The following is a 22,475-nucleotide window of genomic DNA, read 5'->3' as shown; positions in this document are numbered from 1 at the left end:
ATTTGTGCGAGTCTCCTACTTGAATGCCAATGGACCAGCACAGTAAGACAGCAAGTGCTGTTGATAAGCATTGTGTTGCTTAGTTACTAACTCAGTTCAAGGTGTTGCAGGAGAATACGGTTTACATAATGATAATGATGCATCAATTAATTATTACACTTGTGCATAAACCGTCATTTAATCATAAGATGATTATGTTATTATGTTAATCATTGACAAGTAGCTGTGATTTATCACATCCTTCTGTGTATGCTTCCATCAAGCATTGAAAAATACTTCCTGTTCCTCTCACAAACTGCAAGATAAGATCTACATTGGAAGGCCCAGTCTCAGACACAGTTCTTTCATACCTGCCATTTTCTATTAAGCTTCTTTAAGTTTTGTATTTAGAAGTTGCTCAGCTAACTGCATTGATTTTTTTTTACTTTTCTTTTAGCCACGAGGGATTTCAGTCTTGCCATTTTAAATATCTATTTATTGAATTTTTATACAAATTTGGCAAATGACCAATCTCCAGCATTTTGATTTTAGGAACATCCCACACATCTCACAGTCAAATCAATTCTTCAGCTTCAATTCCTTGTTTTCATGCTGGCAGGAGAAGACATGGTTTTGTGTGGCTGCAAAGCAAAAACTGAGTTATTAATGGCTGACTGTGCGTGGCGGGCCAGTGGCAGTGTGATAAACTCTGCCTGGTGTTGCTGTTTTTATATCACATTATATCAGTCCATTACTACGCTCCCCAGCCCAGCGGCCTTATTAATCCAGTCCTGTTTCTGTGGCATCAGCGTGCACAACACATCCCCCTGAGAGAGATGCATCCCTGTGGCTGTAAATCTGAGTGCAGGATTCAGTAGGAACCTGATGCCAGCACCAACTAATTCATTACCATGCTGCCTTCATCATGACTGCAGGCCACAGTATGAGCTCACAGCTACTCATACTTCAGAAATGACAGTGTTGGTGGCAGACAGTGTCCTGATATGCTCTTTGGAGATTGTCAAGCTTGATATTGCCAAGTTGATAAATAAAGGATATTTGGGCATCTGGAGAGACATATTGTTTTGAGTATTGTTATGTGGCTCATATACCTCAGTGCACATGCACACGTTCGCACGCGACCCAATAGCAGCAGTTGTCACCTAGCAGGAAGGGTTTAAGGGAATTTACAAAATGAACTATGGCATTTTACATGTTGCTTCCCATCTGAGTATCATTCATGTTCTCTGGTTTTCTCCAACCTTCAAAAACTGGATACAATAAATTGCCCTTAGGTTTGAATGAGTGCATCTAAGTGTGTGCACATTGACTTGCGATGGGCTCTTGACCCATCTACAGGTTATTCCTGGCATATGCTTTGGATCCACTATGATCCTGACCGAGATAAATCGGTTACTGAAGTTGAATGAGCTACAGAGTCTCAGATTAGTGTTATATTCCCAATGCCTCATGATGCATTGAAGGCTGACAGCTTCTTCTGCTTCTCCTCAGTTCTCATTATTCCTTTTAATAGCTTAACTGTATAATGTAACTAGCTGTCATGTAGGCATAGGTGTAGAAAGTTTGGCTGGTGAAATGTAGAAATGCATTATAAAATATTCCATAGCCAATGGAATCAAAGCCAATGGATCTTCTTCTCTCTTTATTCTTGAGTTTGTCTGTTTGACTGATGCACATATTTGGTTTGACATGTCAAACCAGATCTCTTGCTCTGCTTTCTGTTTTTTTCTTTGGCCACAAAATAGCACCACCCCATTTGTTTTTTTTGTAAATTGCAACTTAATACGGCTTCTGAAATGTTTGCTATGGATTTATCATTATTATGGCGGGATATGCATCATTTTGTACACTCGGGTCCAGATGTAAAAGCACATATTTTCTGTATGTATCAAAACAGTTTGACAGAGGCACAGGCATTGAAAAATATGCTGACAGAATATTTGCTTTATACTTTATATCTTATTTTAACTCTCAGTACAGAAAATTATCCAATGGTTCTGATTTAGCAGTCACCTGATTACTATTCTTATGTGAAAAAGGAAAGATGACCAAAAACCTCCTGCACAATGCTTTCATTTCTGTCAAACAGTGTAATTACACTGTAATTTTTGAGCAACAGTATCTGTCATGCTAAGAATTTAACAGTGTAGATGACTCATATATTAGTTCTTTTCCTCTGGTTTGACATCAAGCTAATTTTGTAAATATTGTAGATGCCATAGGTGATAAGTTTAATGAACTTTTATCTGACAGATTATTCTGTATACAACTTCTGTATATATATTATCATTATCATTGTATCCTAATGGCATGACAGCCATATCAAAGCCCTTCACTTTGTTTACTTGTTGTGACATTAGCGGAAGGACATTTAAAAAGAATTAAACCCTGCGCCTCATGCAGAGTGCTTTTAGCAGAAGGTCCCAGGTGCTGTTTGCACGATTAGCTGCAGCTTTTGTAAATTGAGTGGTAATGTCAGAGATGTTACAAGCACACATACCGCCCACCATGCCCATCATGCTGTGTTTTGCATTTTGCCTCCTCACTTGTGTACATCTGGCTCTGAATGTCACACCATGAGTTTTGAGTTGTAAGTTTTGTTAGAAAGTCACAAGACATGCTCAGACATTCCAGGCCACATTTACAACTCTGAATTAAAATGGGACAAGTGGTCAGGTTACAGTTATGGTGCAGTTGTCCTTGACATGTCGGATATGGCCAGATATGCTATAATGCTGATCTCTGATTTATGTGTTGACGTTTGCCTTTACCTTCACAATCCAATTGCCCAAGAGCTGCAGCCACACAAGCTTTCTGGAGCAGGACCACAGCAGCTTGTAAATCAGCATTCACAGCTGCTCATTCACACACACACACACACACACACACACACACACACACACACACACACACACACACACACACACACACACACACACACACACACACACCCACACATACACGCACACACACGCACGGTCTGTCATGTCCTGGATGGGAGCCCACCTTCAGGTGATAGTGGAAACAAGAACGCCATATTAAAAGAAGCTGGATGATATTAATATGCACAGTTCAAGGCATGTAGAAATGCTCTAGTGTAATCAGGGTCCAAACACATACAGAATAGATCACATAAAATCTAAAAGACTAAAGTCTTTGAACTTTACCTACCTACTTTCCTAGTTTTGTTATTGCTCGGCCTTACTTATAGTGAAACACCAAAAAAAAAAACATCTCGAGACACAAGTACTACTGTACTTCATAACAGGAGATTACCATGAAGATTTATATTATTTAATAATAATAATAATAACAAATAAGAAAATTATTAAACAGGAAGTAAAGTGATACAGAGATAAGATATAAGTTTAAAGTATGAGGTATTTGAAGGATAAAATAGAGGAGTCTGCATTCTGGCAGCCAGTATGCTAAAAGTTTTCATTTCATAGTTAGAGGGTTTGGGGCCCTGCTTGTTCCTTGGTTGCCAAGATTGTGTCACATTAACATTCAATTCACATAAGCCATGTGAAAAATATGATAATATAAGTCTTGTGGGAACACACAGAAGATCACCCAAAAGACAAGCCAAGAGATCATTGTCATGTCTTCAAGGCACAGGCTTGTTCAAGGTACAGATACTTAGGTGTGAGACCATGAAGTGCACTGACATTTTTTGACGACATTTTAAGGAACAGGCAACCAGTTGAATTAATAGAGGAAAGGGAATATAGATTTTTGGTTAAGAACTGCATTTGCATATCCTTTTAACCTTGGTGATTTTCCCCTTGCCTTTCATGTAGCTCTTGGTAACAGCCGTTTGACTCCTAGCCCTATCGAAGGCAGAGGTCAGACTACTTAATTCTGTGTGTCTCAGGAGACACAAATGGGAAGAGAACTGAGGCGGGCAAAGAGGGAGCAGGAGGCAATGATGCAGGTATTGAAAAGACGAGGACAAGGATTTGATTGTAATCTACATTGTGATATATTTGTGCCTGAGTCTCTCAAACCCATTAGCAGATTTGGATCTTAGTTGACCAATCTTTCGGTGACTAACGCTTTCTGAGGACATACGAAATAGATTAATTTCCGTATGCCATTTGAAATAAAATAGGGTTTAGACTTGTATAAGACTTGCTCAGAATCAAACTACCATGTTTTTGGTTGCATGTTTTTTGCTACAAATGCACTACTGGGAAGCATGTTGGTACTGTCTAGTCCCTTTAACCACAGCTCTCGCCAGGAGAATATAACCTACAGTACTCTATTTTTTTTATTTCCAATTACTTTGGTCATCTGGCAATTTATTCCAACCAGTCTGTTCTCCCTTAAATCCAGGGGTGGTAGGGAGGGGGAAAGTTAACATATGCTTCCAGAGGCAGAGGCAGTAAGATGTATAAGGAGACTCTTTTATGGTTTATGCAGAAATTGTGTTCATGATCCATCAAACAAGATGAACAAAAGTAAATCTTTCAGAGTCACACAGACAGACAGGCAGGCTGAGGACATGGGAACTGGAAAACAAGACTAGAGGACCACTGATCCATTATTCAGCATATCTTCACTAGCTATTCAGCTTATACTTCAGTAAACATGCAAGGCTGACTTATCAGTGACAATAGAACATACTGTAATGAGGCTGGACCTGGAGCCAAAACCTGGCTGGAACCAAGCCAGAAAAGGATATATATGGAAAATATACATAGACCCACTTGAAAAATATTTATTCATAAACTAATACTTCATTTTCACAACATATATAGATTCAACTTAAAGACAGATTTCATACTGTACTGTGCACTGATGTCTATTGATTACAGGTTCAGTCATATTTACTGTAAATGTTCACAAAAGAAACAATGCTGGAAGGGATTTTTCTTCTAGATCTCCAAATTAGAGCTTAGATTTAAATTCTGATTGTTTTATTTCAGTTTCTAGGTGACGCAAGTGCTGCTAAGGGTGAGCTGCATCTTCATTGTACGTTTTTGAAACCTCCACATTGAGCTGTGTTTCTATGGCAACTCAGCAACAGATGAGAAAGATGTTTGTATGATGTTTTGCGGAGGATTAAAAAAAAAAACGTACGTGTCTTTATGGCAGCATGGAGGGAGAACTGTCTTCTGAAAGTTCTTTCAGATTTCTCAACCTCTGTGAACAGTGACTGTAGTGACTGTACTTAAGAATCTCCACACTGATCACAGGCATTCATTTGGCAGATGTCTTCGGTACATGAGTTTGTCTCGTAGTTTAAGACATGAAGCTTGTTTTTCTTTCTGCTTAGCTTTATGATAAGGATTCTGTGGCTAGTTTTCTATCCATCCAACCATCAATGCATCCATCCGATCGTCCGTCCGTCCATCCATCCATTATGATGGGTTAGTGGTTAGTATGTATGACTTGCACCTCTGTGGTTGGGGGTTTCTTTCCTGCTTCTGCCCTGTGTGTGTGGAGTTTGCATGGGCCTTGTGGGTTTCCTCTAGGTACTCTGGTTTCCTTTTCTAAGTAGTGGTAGTTCAAGTAATTAAGGCTCTGGCTTATTGATTGGAAGGTCTGGGTTCAAGCTGCCACTTGAGCAAGGCCCTTAACTGTCTCTACTTCAAGATTGCACTCTGCTGTAATGTATATTAGGCTAAAGGCTTCAGATTGGAATTCTCTAAATTGTCTTTGTATAAGATTGTACCCTGTGATTGGTCTCCATGATTGTGCCCTGTGATTGGTCTCCATATGCTGAATCTCCAGTGTGAGTACTGTAATAGTCTGGGTAAAGCAGCAACTTTGATTTTTCCAAACTGGAAAGTCTTTTTGGCAGAAGGCTTTGTAATTTTTCTATGATGTGAAAGTTAAGACAAAATAGAGATTTATAAACAAATATAGTGCGAGGCTGATGAGGGAATGCTTGTTTACAGCTGGAATGACATGATAAAAGGCACCAATTTGTTTTAGCATTAGCATTTAATGCAACTATAAATGTATAAAAATATGATGTGACAAACTGCTGTAGTATAGATGGAATAAAACATTTGATTTTTAAATACCATGCCTGTACAGTATGTGTACATATCTTCTTCTCTTATTCCTGAGCTTAACAGCAGTGAGCAGAAATTTGCTAGTGGACATCACAGACCCTCATACACACACTCAAACTCACATACTTACAACGGCTTGGCTAATTACAGCAGCAAAGCAGTGCTTCGTATACTGTACACCTCACCGTAAATCTAACTTGTTTCTGTAAATTGTGTAAAAGGTGTTAGAACCATTATGCTGACCTAATAGCTCTTTTATTCAGTCCATTTTTTTGTTTTAGAACTCTAAAATAATAAACACACATGCACAAAGGCAGATGCATACAAACCCTTTTTTGTGTCTGTTGTTAAATGAGGATTATATTATTTGTCCAGACATAAGTTACCATATTGAGACTTTTACTTCTACTTTATTACTACTTTTACTTATTTCATTCCTTTACTTAATTTCCAGGGGCCATATTTGATGAGTCTGCCAAGAAGGATGACGAGGTTTTCCGCATGGCGGTGGCCGACCTCAACCTCAACAACGAGATCCTCGAGACAGAGAAGATCACCTTCTCTGTGGAGTTTGTGGATGGGAACAACCCCTTCCAGGCAGTGCAGGAAGGTAGGTTTTCGCTCAGATACACTTCCTTCTGATTGCTTTGGCCCTGAACTACTGAACAGAGGCATTTTTTTCAATGAAAACTGTGCCAAAGAAAGTGTCAAAACTAAACGGCAGGAGGAATGGAATAAACTGTCTTTGTACTGCAAATAGAAATGAGTAACTCAAAGTTATTGTTTTTGTTTTTTACAAGGCCTTAATGATGGAATGCAGTGGGGTACACACGCTTTAGCTGCCATGATCAACAGAACAATCATCACCAATTATCTTTCATCACAGCAATTAATTGCAAATATTCGGCTATTTAAATTCAGTCTATGAAATTCAAAGTACACTCAGAAAATGGACAGGCTGATCGCACATTAAATGATTTAAAAGTGCATGGATTACATGAGCCCTGGATATACTTTTCAAATTCTTCACTGATATGTGTGCACTCATTCAGTTTCTGAACACTTCACTTTATATACATTGAACTGTTTGGCAGATGCTGTGGACAAGGACGATGGAAAAAAATAAGACATGTCCTTAACTCTGAGCATCAGGAGAATACTTTGCAAGTAGACACAGGCAGTGCAGTTATACTTTGTGTATGTGTGTTTAATTAATTTTAAGGTGGATTGGCTACGGCAAATTGCTGATAAGTGTGAGAGGATATGCGAATGTATTTGTGCATTATGCCCTGTAATAGATTGCTATTCTGTTCCATCTCACGCCCAGTGCTCCAGGGATAGTTACCGGATGGAGCCTGAGCACAATACTGCTACGTTTTTTTTATTTTATGTATTTATTTGTATTATTTTCTCTTTTTACAGTTAATAGTCCTGCATAGGCTAGCTGCTTTCCCTTTGAATCAGTACTTCCTCTGGTTACTTAACAAAGTTCAGGTAGTTTGGTTTGTTATAAAGCTGTCAAAATTGGACACTGGTCTTACACTTACATGACTCTTTATGTATGATCCAGAGTGAGAATTTGAAGGAAGTTGTAGTGATAAAGCTATTTAGCAAAGTATAACGAGTTAAGCTAGAAATTAAGCACTATTGAAAGAACAAATTGACTGTTCACATGATCACTGTTAATGTTTTATTCCAGAATGTTTTATTCTTCTTTCTTTCATTCTATTTGTAACTTATAGGAAATGATCAGTGCAACATTTTAGTCTTCTATTAGCTCACTGTGCAGCATGACTGTGTATTAGCATATCGCACTGGGGAAAAAACATGAAGCCTGAATACAGCAGATTTAACATGGGTTCATTTTCATTAATTAAAAAAATGTTAACCAAATCATGGAAATACAAAATATTGTGACACAATTCTGAAAATCTGAAAATTTTCTGAAAAAAAAAAGGTGTTATGCTAGATTTCTGTTAGGATTGCTTGCACCCAGAGCTTTAAGTCTCCTGAATACTGACCTACAGCCAAAGCCACCTTTGTTATAGTCTCCTAGCATCACACACTGATCACACTACTTAAACCTTGTCTGGTGCTTTTAAAATGCTTCTTTTATTTTTCCTTTATCTTCTGTCGTAGGCTTGATTTTTCATTTCTCTGAATTTAGACCATTTCCTGACTAAGTACCAGTTGTCTAACTCCATACCTGTCCTTAGTATTTTTTTTATTTATTTTTTAAAATTATTATTATTATTATTATTATTATTATTATTATTATTATTATTATTATTATTATTTGAATTTGAATGCAGCAGCCTTGGAGCTAGACTGCCTCAGTAAGCAGAGTGTTAATACTCACACCTCTTTGCAGAGTATTGCCTTTCTGGTACTGTAGTTCTGATAGAATCCTGAACTCCTGAAAATGTCAGCGGTTTTTTATAGCTTCTTACTGGCTAAACACATTAAGGTACTGGATTTTATGCTGCTTTGATCTCTAAGGTGATTCGAAGAGATCTTCATTTCACTTTTCTTACTCAGTGTGATATCTTTCTAGATGACTCTGTTCTTCTCAAACCGGCAATTAGAAGTTGTTTAAATTAACACTGTGTAGGAATTAACTTTCATGTTTTTATGTAAATGGTTATTGAAAATGATGCTAGTATACTATTTACAGCAATACAATCTCAGTCCATCAAACACCCATAATCCATGACCTTTATATACTTATATACTTGCCTGAGGAAGTAGGCTTGATTTTATGCTGCACTAATTAGCGCATCCAGACTATTAATAATGCATTTTAAATACGATTTTCATATGTTGCTATACTATCCTAAATATTCTGGTCTGTCATTTTCTTTTCTTCTACTAACCAAATTACTGCAAACCCACACTGAGGTCCACAAGCTCCGACTCCTGCCATCCTGCCCACATGACTTGCGAGTATACTCTTTATTCAAAGAGGATTTGATTATCCTAGGACCAGCTCTTTAATGCTAGCCCACTCCAGTATTATATTGCTACTCTTTAGCAAAACTAGAAGTAGCTGAGTCTGCATGGAAACACTGAAGAGAACATATTTTACCAATTTTACAAATAAAAAATTCTCCTAAGATCCTAATATCAGTCTATGGCACAGTATTTTATGGAGCACATCCAGTAGAGCAAACAGTTTTAAAAATTGTATGTAGTTTATTGTTATTGTTTGAAGCAAAGTGCATTGTGGGCTATAGAAATAAAGCCATAATGTTGGGTTTTATTCAGTGCTCTGGCAGCAGTAGTTGTCTTTCTTTGTGTTTAAAAAAAAAGTTCAGCCCTCATATTGATTATCGGATAGTGAATACAGGTGCTGTCAAATACCATTAGCCGCTTCCCTGTGTCTGCTTCTAGAACAGATCAAGGACCTTCTTTTTTCCTTTTTTTCCCAAAAAAGAAGTGCCTATAATCTCATTAGTATTCACAAAGGTAATGAATGGCTAACTGCACTCATCACCACTAGGAGCCACTATGAGCACTTAGTCATGCCATAAACACTCTCTAACCCTCTGGACAGCTTACCACAAGGAGCTTTTCAGGTGTTTATTAAGAAGGTACTGAGGGTTAGAATAGATATGATAGATAGAGATGGATAGAGAGGGGTTATCATTTATCATGCCAATATACTAATCTACCTCAGAATGACACTTTTTGAAATTATTCAAGCACAATTATTATTATTATATTTCACCTTCAAAAGGTTCAATTCTCTTACTCACTCTGGAGAATTATAGTATGTTCGATTTTCACTTTTGCTGCGTTTCCTATTTTCTCATCTTCACCTTACTCTGAAAGAAAGGCTTAATTTGATTCCTTTAAAGATAAGAAGGTTTTCCCAAATATAATTGAGAAATTTGGCTATAGAAAAAGTCTCTTTAGCAATTATTTTGTAGAAAATTGAAGAGTTTGGACTACAGACACACATCTGATCTTGCTAATCAGTTCGGAGGCCTGACTAATCAGGAAAAAAACATTTATTCGTGATGTTATTACATGTTATACATGTTTAATGAAAAATCATGTCCTCAATAGCTATAAGGAAGATGATAAATGCATTAATTTGGCAAATGAGTAATACAAAGGGAACTATATTAGTGTTATGTTATGTTAGTAATACATAGGCAACTACATGGAAGCTAAGAATCTATCTTAAGAAATAATACTAATGAATTATTCAGTAAGTATGTAGTAAGTAAGGTGCACTATGCGGTAATTAAATCCCAATCCTTAGTCTTACAGTAATTACTAAGTCTTAAATGAATTACTATTCCTTTACAACTACTAGTTCATTATGATTATGTTCTTTTATAATTACTGCTAATTAATAACTGATCACACCAACATTAAATCCCAAAAGCAAATCCTCACCTTTCTACCTTCTACTATATACAATCACTGTCCACTTTATTAGGAACTTTATTATTTAGTTAGCCAAACATGTAACAGTGTAAAAAGGTTGATTAATTTTCTTTTACATTTAACTTTTACATTCATGTTTGCTACGGCAGCACCAAAATGTATGGATTTACGAGTGTAATGGATTGTAACAATATTTATATAGGTTTAAACAATAAAGTGAAACTCATTAGTAATGACTGAAGTGTTATTGTAAAGTTCTTCAGTAGTTAATTAATATATGGAACAGTATTGTGACGTAAAAGAGTTAGAAACTTTAGTGAAGTGATGTGTCATTCTTCACTAGTTTATAATGCTGTGGAACAACATTACATATGGTCATTTACTCGATTCTATTAAATTATTAGGAAATATTTACTTTACTTTTAATTATTAAAAAAAGATTATGTATGTTACTGTGCAATATTTGTTAGTCACTTTTGAGGGGTATCGTTGTCTATTTCTCTCTTAAACAACATTACATAAAAGCAATATACAGACCCTGTGCTCAGCTGAGGAGGCCAGACCTCTAATAATTCACATAAAGATTTACATGTTAGACACTGATGAGCTGAAACAAGATGAATTATGTTAGGTAGTAGATCTCCAGGAAGAAGGTAAGTCTTTGGGAGAATCTCCTAGGGATTAATGATATGATCACTAATTATACAGTAGAGCCATAGTTAGCTGTCTGAAGTATCTTTGTATGCATTACAAGTTCCCTTCACTGTAAGGACCTCAAAAATATCATAGCATGAAAGTGCCCTTGGTAACAAAGAAAACTTCATGAAGAAATGGTTTGCCAAGTTTGGTACGAAAGAACTTAAGTAACCTGGACAAAACGCTGAACTCAACCCTAAAGCGCCTGTGATGAACTGGAATGCTGACTGCATCCCATGACTTCTTGCCCAACAGCAGTGCTTGATCTCACTAATGCTTGTATGGCTGAATGGACAAATCCCCAATGTCATACCACAAAATCTAGTGGAAAGCATTCTCAGAAGAGGATGGAGCGAAAGGGGTGTGGGGAGAGGAGGGGGTATGTGGAATGGGAAAGGGATGTTCAAAATGCACATGTTCCATGAGTGTGATGGTGTAGTGTGCACATATTTTGAGCTGTAATACTACAGAGCATAAGAACTGTGATAGATAACAAAAATATTTTGATTTACACTTTATACAGACTGTATTGCATTGTAGCATATTACATACCGTGCTGCATAGTACAAACTTTTTTGATGAATAGGGTGTTTAACAATTCTGTACTAAACATAACTATGATTTTACTCACTTGCCCTGCTGATGATTTCTATTAGACTCAGAGCCAGTGATTTTACGAATCTGGATAATTCACTGAGACTTTTCAGTGAGTCATGCCTTGTATGTACAGTAAGCTGTGTTTTGGCTAACCCTGGCTATCTAATAGATAATGCCCCATTAGCAAACGACACTGCTTGATCTAAGGTGCTTACTCTCATGAAAGGCTGTCAGCCTGTTCTTTGGTTTCACTGTTTGTTTGAGGATATCTCTTTGAATGTGCCTAATTACAGATGTACATGTGTTATGGTTCAGCTTGAGTGCTGATGCTTGCACTTCTTATGGATGCCTGATTCTGGGACTTGTTATACATTCTTCATTTATTTAAACATCTGTTCTGTTCAGCCTTCTGCTTTGCTACTACTCTAGCTTTTGAAATTAATTTTCTTTTAACAAAAGTCTTTACACACCACCCCGTTCTCTTTTTGTACAGTTTAGAAATGATTCGATAAATATATACCATTGTGCACATTACATTCTATGGTTACATCAGCAGTCCAGTCCGATGTGTTGCTATACACTCGTTAACACTTTCCATGTCCTCCATAATTAGCAGACATTAATACAATTGTATTAATGATTTCATTTAATTTGATCAACCTTTAATTTTATTTGTTTCATTTAGACAGTTCTTTTCATTTACAGTCATATGCAGAAGTTTAGGAACCCCTGACAATTTCCATGATTTTCATTTATAAATATTTGGGTGTTTGGATCAGCAATTTCATTTTGATCTATCAAATAACTGAAGGACACAGTAATATTTCAGTAGTGAAATGAGGTTTATTGTATTAACAGAAAATGCGCTATATGCATCAAAACATATAACTCTAAACGCTTCCTATAGCCTGTGATGAGTGTCTGGATTTTGGATAAAGGTATTTTGGAGCATTCCTCCGTACAAAACATCTCCAATTCAGTTAGGTTTGATGGTTGCTGAGCATGGACAGCCAGCTTCAAATCACCCCACAGATGTTCAATGATATTCAGGTCTGGGGACTGGGATGGCCATTGTACTTGTTCCTCTGCATAAATGCCTGAGTAGCTTTTGAGCAGTGTTTTGGGTCGTTGTCTTGTTGAAATATCCAGCCCCTGGCGTAAATTCAACTTTGTGACTGATTCCTCAACATTATTCTCAAGAATCTGCTGATATTGAGTGGAATCCATGCAACCCTGAACTTTAACCAGATTCCCAGTACCAGCACTGGCCACACAGCCCCACAGCATGATGGAACCTCCAACAAATTTTACTGTGGGTAGCAAGTGTTTTTCTTGGAATGCTGTTTTCTTTTGCTGCCATGCATAATGCCCCTTTTTATGACCAAATAACTCAATCTTTGTTTCATCACTCCACAGCACCTTATTTTAAAATGAAGCTGGCTTGTCCAAATGTGCGTTTGCATACCTCAAACGACTCTGTTTATGGCGTGTGTGCAGAAAAACCTTCTTTCACATCACTCTCCTGTACAGCTTCACCTTGTGCAAAGTGCGCTGAATTGTTGAACGATGCACAGTGACACCTTCTGCAGCAAGTTGATGTTGTAGGTCTTTGGAGGTGGTCTGTGGGCTATTTTTGACCATTCTCCCCATCCTTCGCCTTTGCCTCTCCAATATTTTATGTGGCCTGCCACTTCTGGCTTTAACAAGAACTGTGCCTGTGGTCTACCATTTCCTCACTATGTTCCTCACAGTGGACACTGACAACTTATATCTCTGCGAAAATGTTCCCCTAAACCATAATGTTGAACAATCTTTGTTTTCAGGTCATTTGAGAGTTGTTTTGAGGCCTCCATGTTGCCACTCTTCAGAGGAGAGTCAAAGAGAACAACAACTTGCAATTGGCCACCTTAACTACCTTTTCTCATGATTGGATGCAAAATGGCAAGGGTGCCCAAATTCATGCACCTGTCTAATTTCGTTTTGATGCATATTGCACATTTTCTGTTAATTCAATAAACCTCATTTCAATACTGAAATATTATAGCTTTTGAAACATGCTATTTAAATATAAGAGAATATAAATATATATATATATTTTTTATTTATTACAATATATTATTGTTGCCTGACAATTAGGTATTACGTATTATACCTAATTATACATTATGTAGACTTCTATATCTGATTCTGTGTTTTGGCAGCTAGAGCCAAGGGAATGACATTATTATTATTATTATTATTATTATTATTATTATTATTATTATTATTATTATTTTTTTAATTTTTTTAGATTGGTCCAATATGTATAAATAATATTTTCGATTTCTTCCATTTGTTTTGAACAAATAGGAACTCACCTTTTGATGACCCTTGGTCAGATAAAGCAAAAGGCAATACTGCAGTGCAGTTTGTTCTTGTTGTCCTCACACACACTCTGACAGCTCTTGCCAGATAGTACGCATGCTGTGTGTGTGTGGGTGAGGGAGATGTGTACAGGTTATTTTCCCATCAGTGCCCTGTCTGATCTTTGAACAGGACGTGACAGCTTTTCTTGCACTCAACCCAGTAATTATGTTGTGATTTTTACATAGATGCACCTTGTTTTGTCCTTTTCAAGGAGCTTCCAGCAGACTCTTGGTTGTCTGTAGAAAAGGTCAACGACAGTGAGGGATGTCTGACAGAATGACAAGTCTGGTTTTATTCAGATCCACAAAATTCCACCTAACAAAGATGGAGAAACTGCAGGAAAAAAATAGACTGAATACATAGAGATCAAATACAGATAACAGAACATGAGCACAGCCAACTGAGCAGAATTAACTGATGGTTTTTATCTTAAGTCATTCTCAAGCAAATTGTGAATTAGGCACTTCACATAAACATATCAAAGCTTTCTGTAACCTGACTAAAGTTGAGTGTGGGTATAACATATCAAGCATAGAAATCTCTTTTTCTCTTTCTCTCTCCCTTGTAGCGATTTTGGCAAGCAAAATAAAGGTAAATATTTATAAGCAACTAAAACGTGTTATAGTGACTTCCAAATATTTTAACCTAAGTTGAAATTAACGGTACTGGAATTAACGTTACGCTTATTTGGTCTGTTCGTCCGGCGAACAGGCCGTGTAACCTTTATTAATTCTATCAAGACGGTATCTTCCCGGGCCAAGAAAGATTCGCTCTCCTTTTACTGTATACCGTAATTTAAATTAAATTAACTTAATAGAGCATGTAGTTCAGACCAGATATTGCAGGTACCTTAATTTGTGAGCGATACTCAGAGACAAATCACCTGTGGCTCAAAATTATGACATTTAATGAATGAGACAAACACAACATAAAACTAACTACACAAACAAACAAAAGAAATAGGGAAAACGGAAATGAAAATAAAATAAAACAAAAGAAATTAAAATTGGGGAAAGGGAGGAAGAGACTGGAAAGAAGAAACTAGAGAAAGGAAGGAAAGGAAATGGCAAGCTTAGACTTCAAAATTAAATCACACCCTAACTGGGAAATCGTCACAGAAACTTAAATTCACCTTAAGATTCAATGAAAGATTCCTACTTAAAATTACGCATCTAAATTGGTTGATAGAGGAAACGGTTACTTGCATTGGCTTACTGCACAAGAGTCCGGATGCAACAGAGAAATCTCTGAAAAGTCAGTTAGGGTGGGGTCAGACGTTCTTCCAAGTTCTCCTGAAGATCAGAGCAGTTGTCGTTCTTGGAAGTGAAGCTTGCTGGAACTTCGTTGAAGGAAGATGGAGTCGTCTTGAAGCTGTTCCGAAAGTCTGACCACGGATTAGTGGTGTTTGTGACAACTTAAAGGTCACGAACTCCACCCATCTTTGGGAAGATGACCAATACTTCGATCAGGATTTTGAAGGGAAAAACTCCCTTTGTTTCAGGTGTCTGTGGGTGTGGTTTAGCTATCAAACTTTTAGATGACTTTAAAGTTTGATCCAGGGTGTATTAAGATGGTATGGCGCCTTTCGTGCTCAATTAAAATACACCAGTGCTTGAAAAATGAGTAACCGATAATTTTGTGGTCATTTGGATACTAAACATGAAGGGTAATGACGGTATGAAGGCAGCGGTACATTACATACATAGATCATTAATCAAGGCAAAGATAAAGGCAAAGAAACAAGAATGAAACATGAACAAGATGCACTTTCATTAGGGAAGTAAACAGAAAACAATAGCTTCGTATACATTCTGACATCAGACCTTAAAGGGTCATACGGCATTAGAACAGGTATACATTAACATGCCATGATCAGTAAGATATGATGATAGAGTATAACGGATTTTAAAATACAATGTTGTTTTCTGACACATGAATAAAATACACCCTTGTCAGGAAATTAAGGAGCAAATAATTTTAAGTCAGGCAAGCCTTAAAAGAAGAAACACATTACAAAAAGGGTTATAAGAATGAGAACCTTAGAGTACCTTATCTTGGGTTTTATTAGTAAACGGAATGTCTCATTGTGTTGTGTGTGTGTGTCTGTGTGTGTGTGTGTGTGTGTGTGTGTGTGTGTGAGAGAGAGAGTTCTGTTTGCAGGCCCCAATGAGCCGCATGGGGTTATCTGGTCTTTGTGGAGACTCCAGACATTCTGGAGCCAGGTGTGGGTGTAAAACTGGGTTGCTCATCGGTTAATTGAGGAGTAGATGTTGAAATTTAGGGTGCCTGGGACATGAAATCTAAAATGACTGGTACAAAACGCTACACCCTCTATATATATTATGGTATTATGGGGGGTACGGTGGCTTAGTGGTTAGCACGTTTGCCTCACACACACACACACGATTCCCGCCTCTGCCTCATGTGTGTGGAGTTTGCATGTTCTCCCCATGCCTCGGGGGTTTCCTCAGGGTACTCCGGTTTCCTCCCCCGGTCCAAAGACATTGTGTGAGTGTGTGAGTGAATGAGAGTGTGTGTGTGCCCGGCGATGGGTTGTCACACTTCGTCCTTGATGCCCGATGACGCCTGAGATACTGTAAGCACAGGCTCCCCGTGACTCGAGAAGTTCGGATAAGCGGTAGAAAATGAATGAATGAATGAATGAATGGTATTATGGACTACAGTAAAGTATGTATATATTTGTATATTTTTACATGTTTTGTTTTCAGTTTACTTGTACAGGTAATTCAACTTTTTTCATCATATTCTATTTTCCCCCCCCTCTTTTTTATCTCATGCACAGCCGAAAAGCATTTCAACATATCGTACTGTGTAGGGTTATGTGACAAATACAATTTGAATTTGGTTTGCAGGTGGTAAGCAATCTTTGTGTTTATCTTCCCTCCTGCTCTCTTTAGGTAGTCCATGCATATTTGCAATCATAAGCAAACATGAATGATAATCACGTTTATGGGTCACAGCTCAACCTGGAATATCTGAATATAATTTTCAGTCTGTGTACTTTAAAATAAAATAAAAAAGCATGCTTGATTGAGAGAGAGAGAGAGAGAGAGAGAGAGAGAGAGAGAGAGAGAGAGAGAGAGAGAGAGAGAGAGAGAGAGAGAGAAGAGACAGAGTGAAAAGAGAAAGAAGAGAAAGAAAATGCAGATTTGATTACATTTTCCAGTTGTTCTCCATGGCCATTCATTTTGATACTTCAGTATATATTACAGCTGAATGAAAATTGGTATTTAAGGGACTCGCAGTCACAGTGAGAAGGAGGTTTTGGAGTGTTTCCTTTTTTCCTCCCAAACACACGGTCATTTTGATTTTTAAAAGGTCAGACTGGTCAGATATACAGATATGTAATATGAACCATCTGACCTGTGACAGTGACAGATTCTGAAGCAAAACTGTGGAACATTGAAAACTGAATGGATCTAGTCACCCGAAAAGGCAATTTCTGTTGTGCTAAATATTTTAGAAGCAGACAAAAATTCGCTTTTATATGTTTTTGATTTTAACTGAGTCTAGTCAAAACTCTCAAATTCATTAGCTGAAGATTAGTTGAATAATCAATGATTTACTTCATTTACATTACAAACATACATACAATAGACTTTAAGCACTCATTACTTTCCTGTGGTGTGCTATCTGTCACTGTATTACATGTTGAATCACAACAGGAGGGGGATGTGAGGTTACAACTCCCCGGTGTGACTTCATATCCCCTCCCATGCCGAGGCTTAGTCTTCATCTCCTAAATGCCTCTAGATAAACTGCAGGCTTGCTGAGAAATAGCTCCAATCCAATTATCCAACTTCTAATCAATAGGGGAGGTGTCTCCAGCAGCGAGGCTGACATTTATAATAAAACAGCAATATGACTGCTTTCTGCAGCTGACAGCTGGCTAAAGCCCTGCTGCCAGTGCTTCATGGTTCCTAAGAGGAACTTGGCCTTGCAATGAGGTTCATTTGGCGTGGCTTAAATGGGCAAACTGACGCTTTCAGACTTTTTTCCCCCCCTCATGAACAATGAAGGAAAGTTGGTAAACAGCTCTCCACAGAATGTCTCTATTGGACATCAAGGGAGAGTCAGAGAGTTTCCTGCTCCTACAGAGATCTATCCGCTTGAGCTGGGAGTCTGAACTTGGCTCGACCATCGGAAATGATTATAACGAAACACCAGGATTGCAAACATTCAATGGCAGCCAATGGCTTTTGGAAAAAAAAAGTCTTTAGTTCTAATTGAATAAGTGAAGATATTTTTGGTATAAACTCATCTTTAGTGCAAAACGGGGTGAAAACTAATAGAGATTGCTGTTGGTTTTAAGCTATGGCAGTAAATGCAGCCATGTGAATAACTGCCAGGCTTATTAAACCCTGAAAAAGATGTTCAACCCTTTTACAAACCCTCGTTTATTAACAAATTAAACTGCAGAAAATTGGTCAGATGCTGTGGTGGGAAGAAGACTCATTTTGACAACCTTACAACAGGCAGTCAGGGCAATAATGAAATGAATTCAAAGAATACTGCAAAGATCCACTAGAAAGTGTCTTGTCCTTAAGTTTTATAGGCTCTGTAGTGGATAGTATATGGCTGTTTTGCCTCTTGCCAAAAAGCTGTCCTTCAGTGACAGTTTTTAACAGCAAAAATAATTTCCACAGCTCCACAAAGCAGGTCTGGAGACTAGAAATCAAAGTACATGACCATCCTTTATTTTTTTTTTCTTGTTAGCATTCATTAGAAATATTTAATAATATTTACAACATTCTTTTTTTTTTTTTTTTTTTTTGTTAAATCTATTTGTATGTATGTGTCTGTGTGTGTCCTCAACCTCCCATATTGAAGTTGTCTAAAGCACAGACATTGCTTTCAGTTGTATGAAAGGAGAGGTTCAGACACCCTGGGGCTAAAGTGACTGCTTCCAGCTCTCTTAGAGGATCTATCTCACTTCCTTCCTCCTCCTTTCTTTCATTCATTCGTTCTCTCTTTTTTACTTCAACCGCTCCAAGCACAGCTAAAGCAGAAATAATAATTCCATCTATTCCACAGATTTCCCCCTTAACCCCAATCGTGCCCTTTTAAATCCGCCCCAATGGATCCTGTCACTATAATGACACTTTTCAGGTCTGATCCTCGCAGCCTGTTGTGAGAGGCAGAATGAGGTGATCTTGACCAGTCTGACTCCACTGGGAATCTCTCGACTGGCCTTCCTCCTATCTCTAGGCACTGAAAGAGAATACAAATCAGTATGTACTCACCCATTATATTGATTTGAAGCCTTTTCAGGAATAGTGATAACATAGGCTTATATGAGTGTCTCGCTGCTTTCATTTTATTCCAGCAACCTACTGGAATGGAAGTGTTTCATTCTGATGTAATCTCAGGTAACACAAGATACCCCTGAGGTATAGGCAGAGAATTTAAGAGGCCTCCAATGCATCTCAGGCATTTTAAAATCTTTTTTGATAAACTAGTCTAAGTCTAAGGTCATCCAACTTAAAAGTTAATACTCACTTTTTCTACAGTGCTATATAATTTTTCATGCCCTTTCATTTCCATAATTTAAAATAATGTGGAATTTTGAAGTCCTACAAAAACACCACTGTGTAATCTCCTGTTTAGAGGCTTCAGTTATCAAACTCTGTTCAGTTATTCCAGTTTAATATCATCATTTCTAGGGAATATGTCTCTCCAATTTCACAGGACTAAACCACTTTTCTAAGTTCTGCAAGGTCAATTTCAATCTATGTCATGGTCGATATAGCACATATAAATATACACTATATGGCCAAAGGCTTGTGGACAACTCACCATACCGATATGTGCGTTTTTTAAAATTCCTATTTCAGACTATTGCCTGGCTTTGCTGTCACTGTTCCACACTTTTTGGAGTGTGGCAGTGGGGTCTGGTCCTTTCAGCCACAGAAGCATCAGTGAAGTCAAACACAGCTGTTGAGAAAGAAAGTAGTCAGAATTCCAGTTCATCTCAGAAGTAATCCCTTGGGATGTGGTCAGGGATTTGTTCAGACCACACAAATTCTTTCACACCAGCCTTTGCTTTGACCATGGGAGCTATGTCTTGCTAGAAAGTCCTGTACAGAGGTGTGCTTTCAACTATGGAAACATGTTGGGGAAGGATCAGATATGGTTGTGAATGCCAGGTGTCCTTATACGTTTGGCCATATATTACTTGGCATATCACTTAGGCTTCTATTGTAGGTATTACTAATTATTTTGGTTTGTCACATTTGATGGCTGTCAGTCTTTCATTGAATGTATTACAGATTATCTGCGAGTTAAAAATATTTGCTTGCAATATTGCAATCCTGCTATTCCACTCAGTTTATTGGGATTATAAGATTCTTGGAGATGGCAAGATTTTTTTGTCAGTATGCATTTTTCAAGGTTATGACCTAGTGAAATTCTTTAAGTGACCAAAACAATGGGTTCTCCTGAATCATGATGAGGATACTAGTGGGATTAATGAATGTGCAATTGATCAATCCATTCACATCTAAAGCTGTAGTGTCTGGCCAGCAGCCACGGTGAAGCCAAGCAGTTTCCATGAGGAAATCAATCTTATTGCATTGATTTTATTGAGCCCCTTGTTGACAAGACAGAGGTGTTCTAACTCCGCTGTACAGTAGGTATCCACATTCTTCTAATTCTCCTGCTACATCTAATTCACCTGCTAATTCTCTTGCGAAGTTGGCCAGCTTCCAGATTTCTCTCTTTTATATCCTTTCTCATTCTCTCACTCTCTTAAAGTCACACTCTCAAAGTACAGAATATAAGTCCATGGATGTCAGAGGATGATCCAGGGATGATCTGGGTTTTGTGATGATATGTACCACTGTGTGCTGTAACAAGAAATCATTCGGGGGATGCTCTCATGTTATACACTGTGCTTCCTCTAATCTGTCTTACTCTTCTTTCTCTCCTCTTAAGTTACCCTCTGTCACACTGTTTGCCAGACAACACTGTTGTCCATCACTCTACTCTGCTAGGGATTTGCATCTGTAGTTGCTGGATGGACCCTAATACATACTGTTACTCAGCAGCCTCAGTTAATGAGATGTCTTTATTGACTTCAGTTTTGTAAATTAAGCCTTGGTTATAAAGAAATATTTTATGAATTCATAATGATTATCCTTATATGTTTTGTACATTTATCTGGAAAGCTCAGGGGATAGATTAAGAGCCTTCTTCCATCAGGGAATATTTAAAAGAGATAGTGGTTTGATTTGATTTGAAAGAAAAAGTTAAAAAAAATCATTCTGAAGAAACGGAACGTATGTGTTTTAGCTCACTTTATTAGTCCCTGAACATAAGGCATGAAATCAGCACTAACTAGGTTTTGGTTTTAAATTCTCAGAAGATTTGCTTAATGGCATGAGCTGTTAACTCTGCAAAAAATAGGGCAAGCACACACACACACACACACATATATATATTATATATATATAATCTGTTTGTGTTCACTCCCTTGGCCAAGAACAGGAATCTGAGGCTATCATGAGAACAGGCTTACCCAAACTGGACACTTGAAGACCAGGTGAATTTTTTCCCCCACCTTATCTTTAGCTGTCCAGTTTGGGTGAACCAGGCACATGATATCTTCAGATTCTTGTTCTTGGCTGACAGTAGTGGAACATGATTCTGTATTTTGCTGTTGTAGCTCATCCACCTCAATGTTTGATGTTTTGTGCATGCTGAGATGCTTTTCTACTCACCTCTCTTATAACCAAGGTGTTTCCACCTACAGTAGTGTCACTTTATAAAGTCTAGAGACTGTTATGTATAAAAACCTGGAAAATCTCACCTGCCACCAACAACTATGACAATTGTACACAATTGTTCATATATTTTTTCACAGATCATATGTTTCCCCATTATGATATTTATATATAAACATCAACTGAAGCTTTCGATCTGTATCTGCATGGATTTTATGCATTGTGCTTCTGCCACTTGATTGAGTAACAGCATGTATAGGGAATCTATGACTAAGCACAGACAATCAATTTTATAACATTAAGACAAATAAAAGGACCTTTTTTTTTCACCGATTTTATTTTTAATTAATATCGTGGGCATTGTTCTGGCCTCTTGTTTAATTTCATCTCTCCTCAAGTATGAACATCAAAAGACTTTTCTGAAATCGGTCCAACTCAGACTTACTGTATAAACAAGTTTCAGAAACGAACGTCAAATCGATTCAACTATAACAAGCTTCAAGCGATTTCAACTGGCTGCAATATAAATAAGTTTGAGCTGTCAGTTATGTTCATTAGTGTTTCTGTGCTTGGCAGCTGCTTACAAGGTTCCGCCCCTTTGAGAGGTCGACCAATC

At 37.6% G+C, this 22,475-nt stretch overlaps 1 protein-coding gene across 7 annotated transcripts in view; it reads left to right on the top strand.

Annotated features, from left to right (window-relative positions):
* grid2 (glutamate receptor, ionotropic, delta 2) overlaps window positions 1-22,475 on the top strand; it is a 407,738-nt gene that overhangs the window by 41,314 nt on the left and 343,949 nt on the right. For all 7 annotated transcript variants that reach the window (XR_007137759.1, XR_007137758.1, XM_047800191.1 and 4 more), the window contains exon 2: window positions 6,478-6,633. Coding sequence is in view for 5 of the 7 variants with exons in the window: in XM_047800191.1 (XP_047656147.1) it covers window positions 6,478-6,633 (156 nt within the window). In the remaining 2 variants the exon portion in view is untranslated. The remainder of the gene's footprint in view (window positions 1-6,477; window positions 6,634-22,475) is intronic.

This window comes from Tachysurus fulvidraco, chromosome 14 (genome assembly GCF_022655615.1).
Source record: "Tachysurus fulvidraco isolate hzauxx_2018 chromosome 14, HZAU_PFXX_2.0, whole genome shotgun sequence".
Classification (NCBI taxonomy): Eukaryota; Metazoa; Chordata; class Actinopteri; order Siluriformes; family Bagridae; genus Tachysurus; species Tachysurus fulvidraco.
Note: the sequence above shows the minus strand (reverse complement) of the source record. Positions and strands in the feature narration are given on the sequence as shown.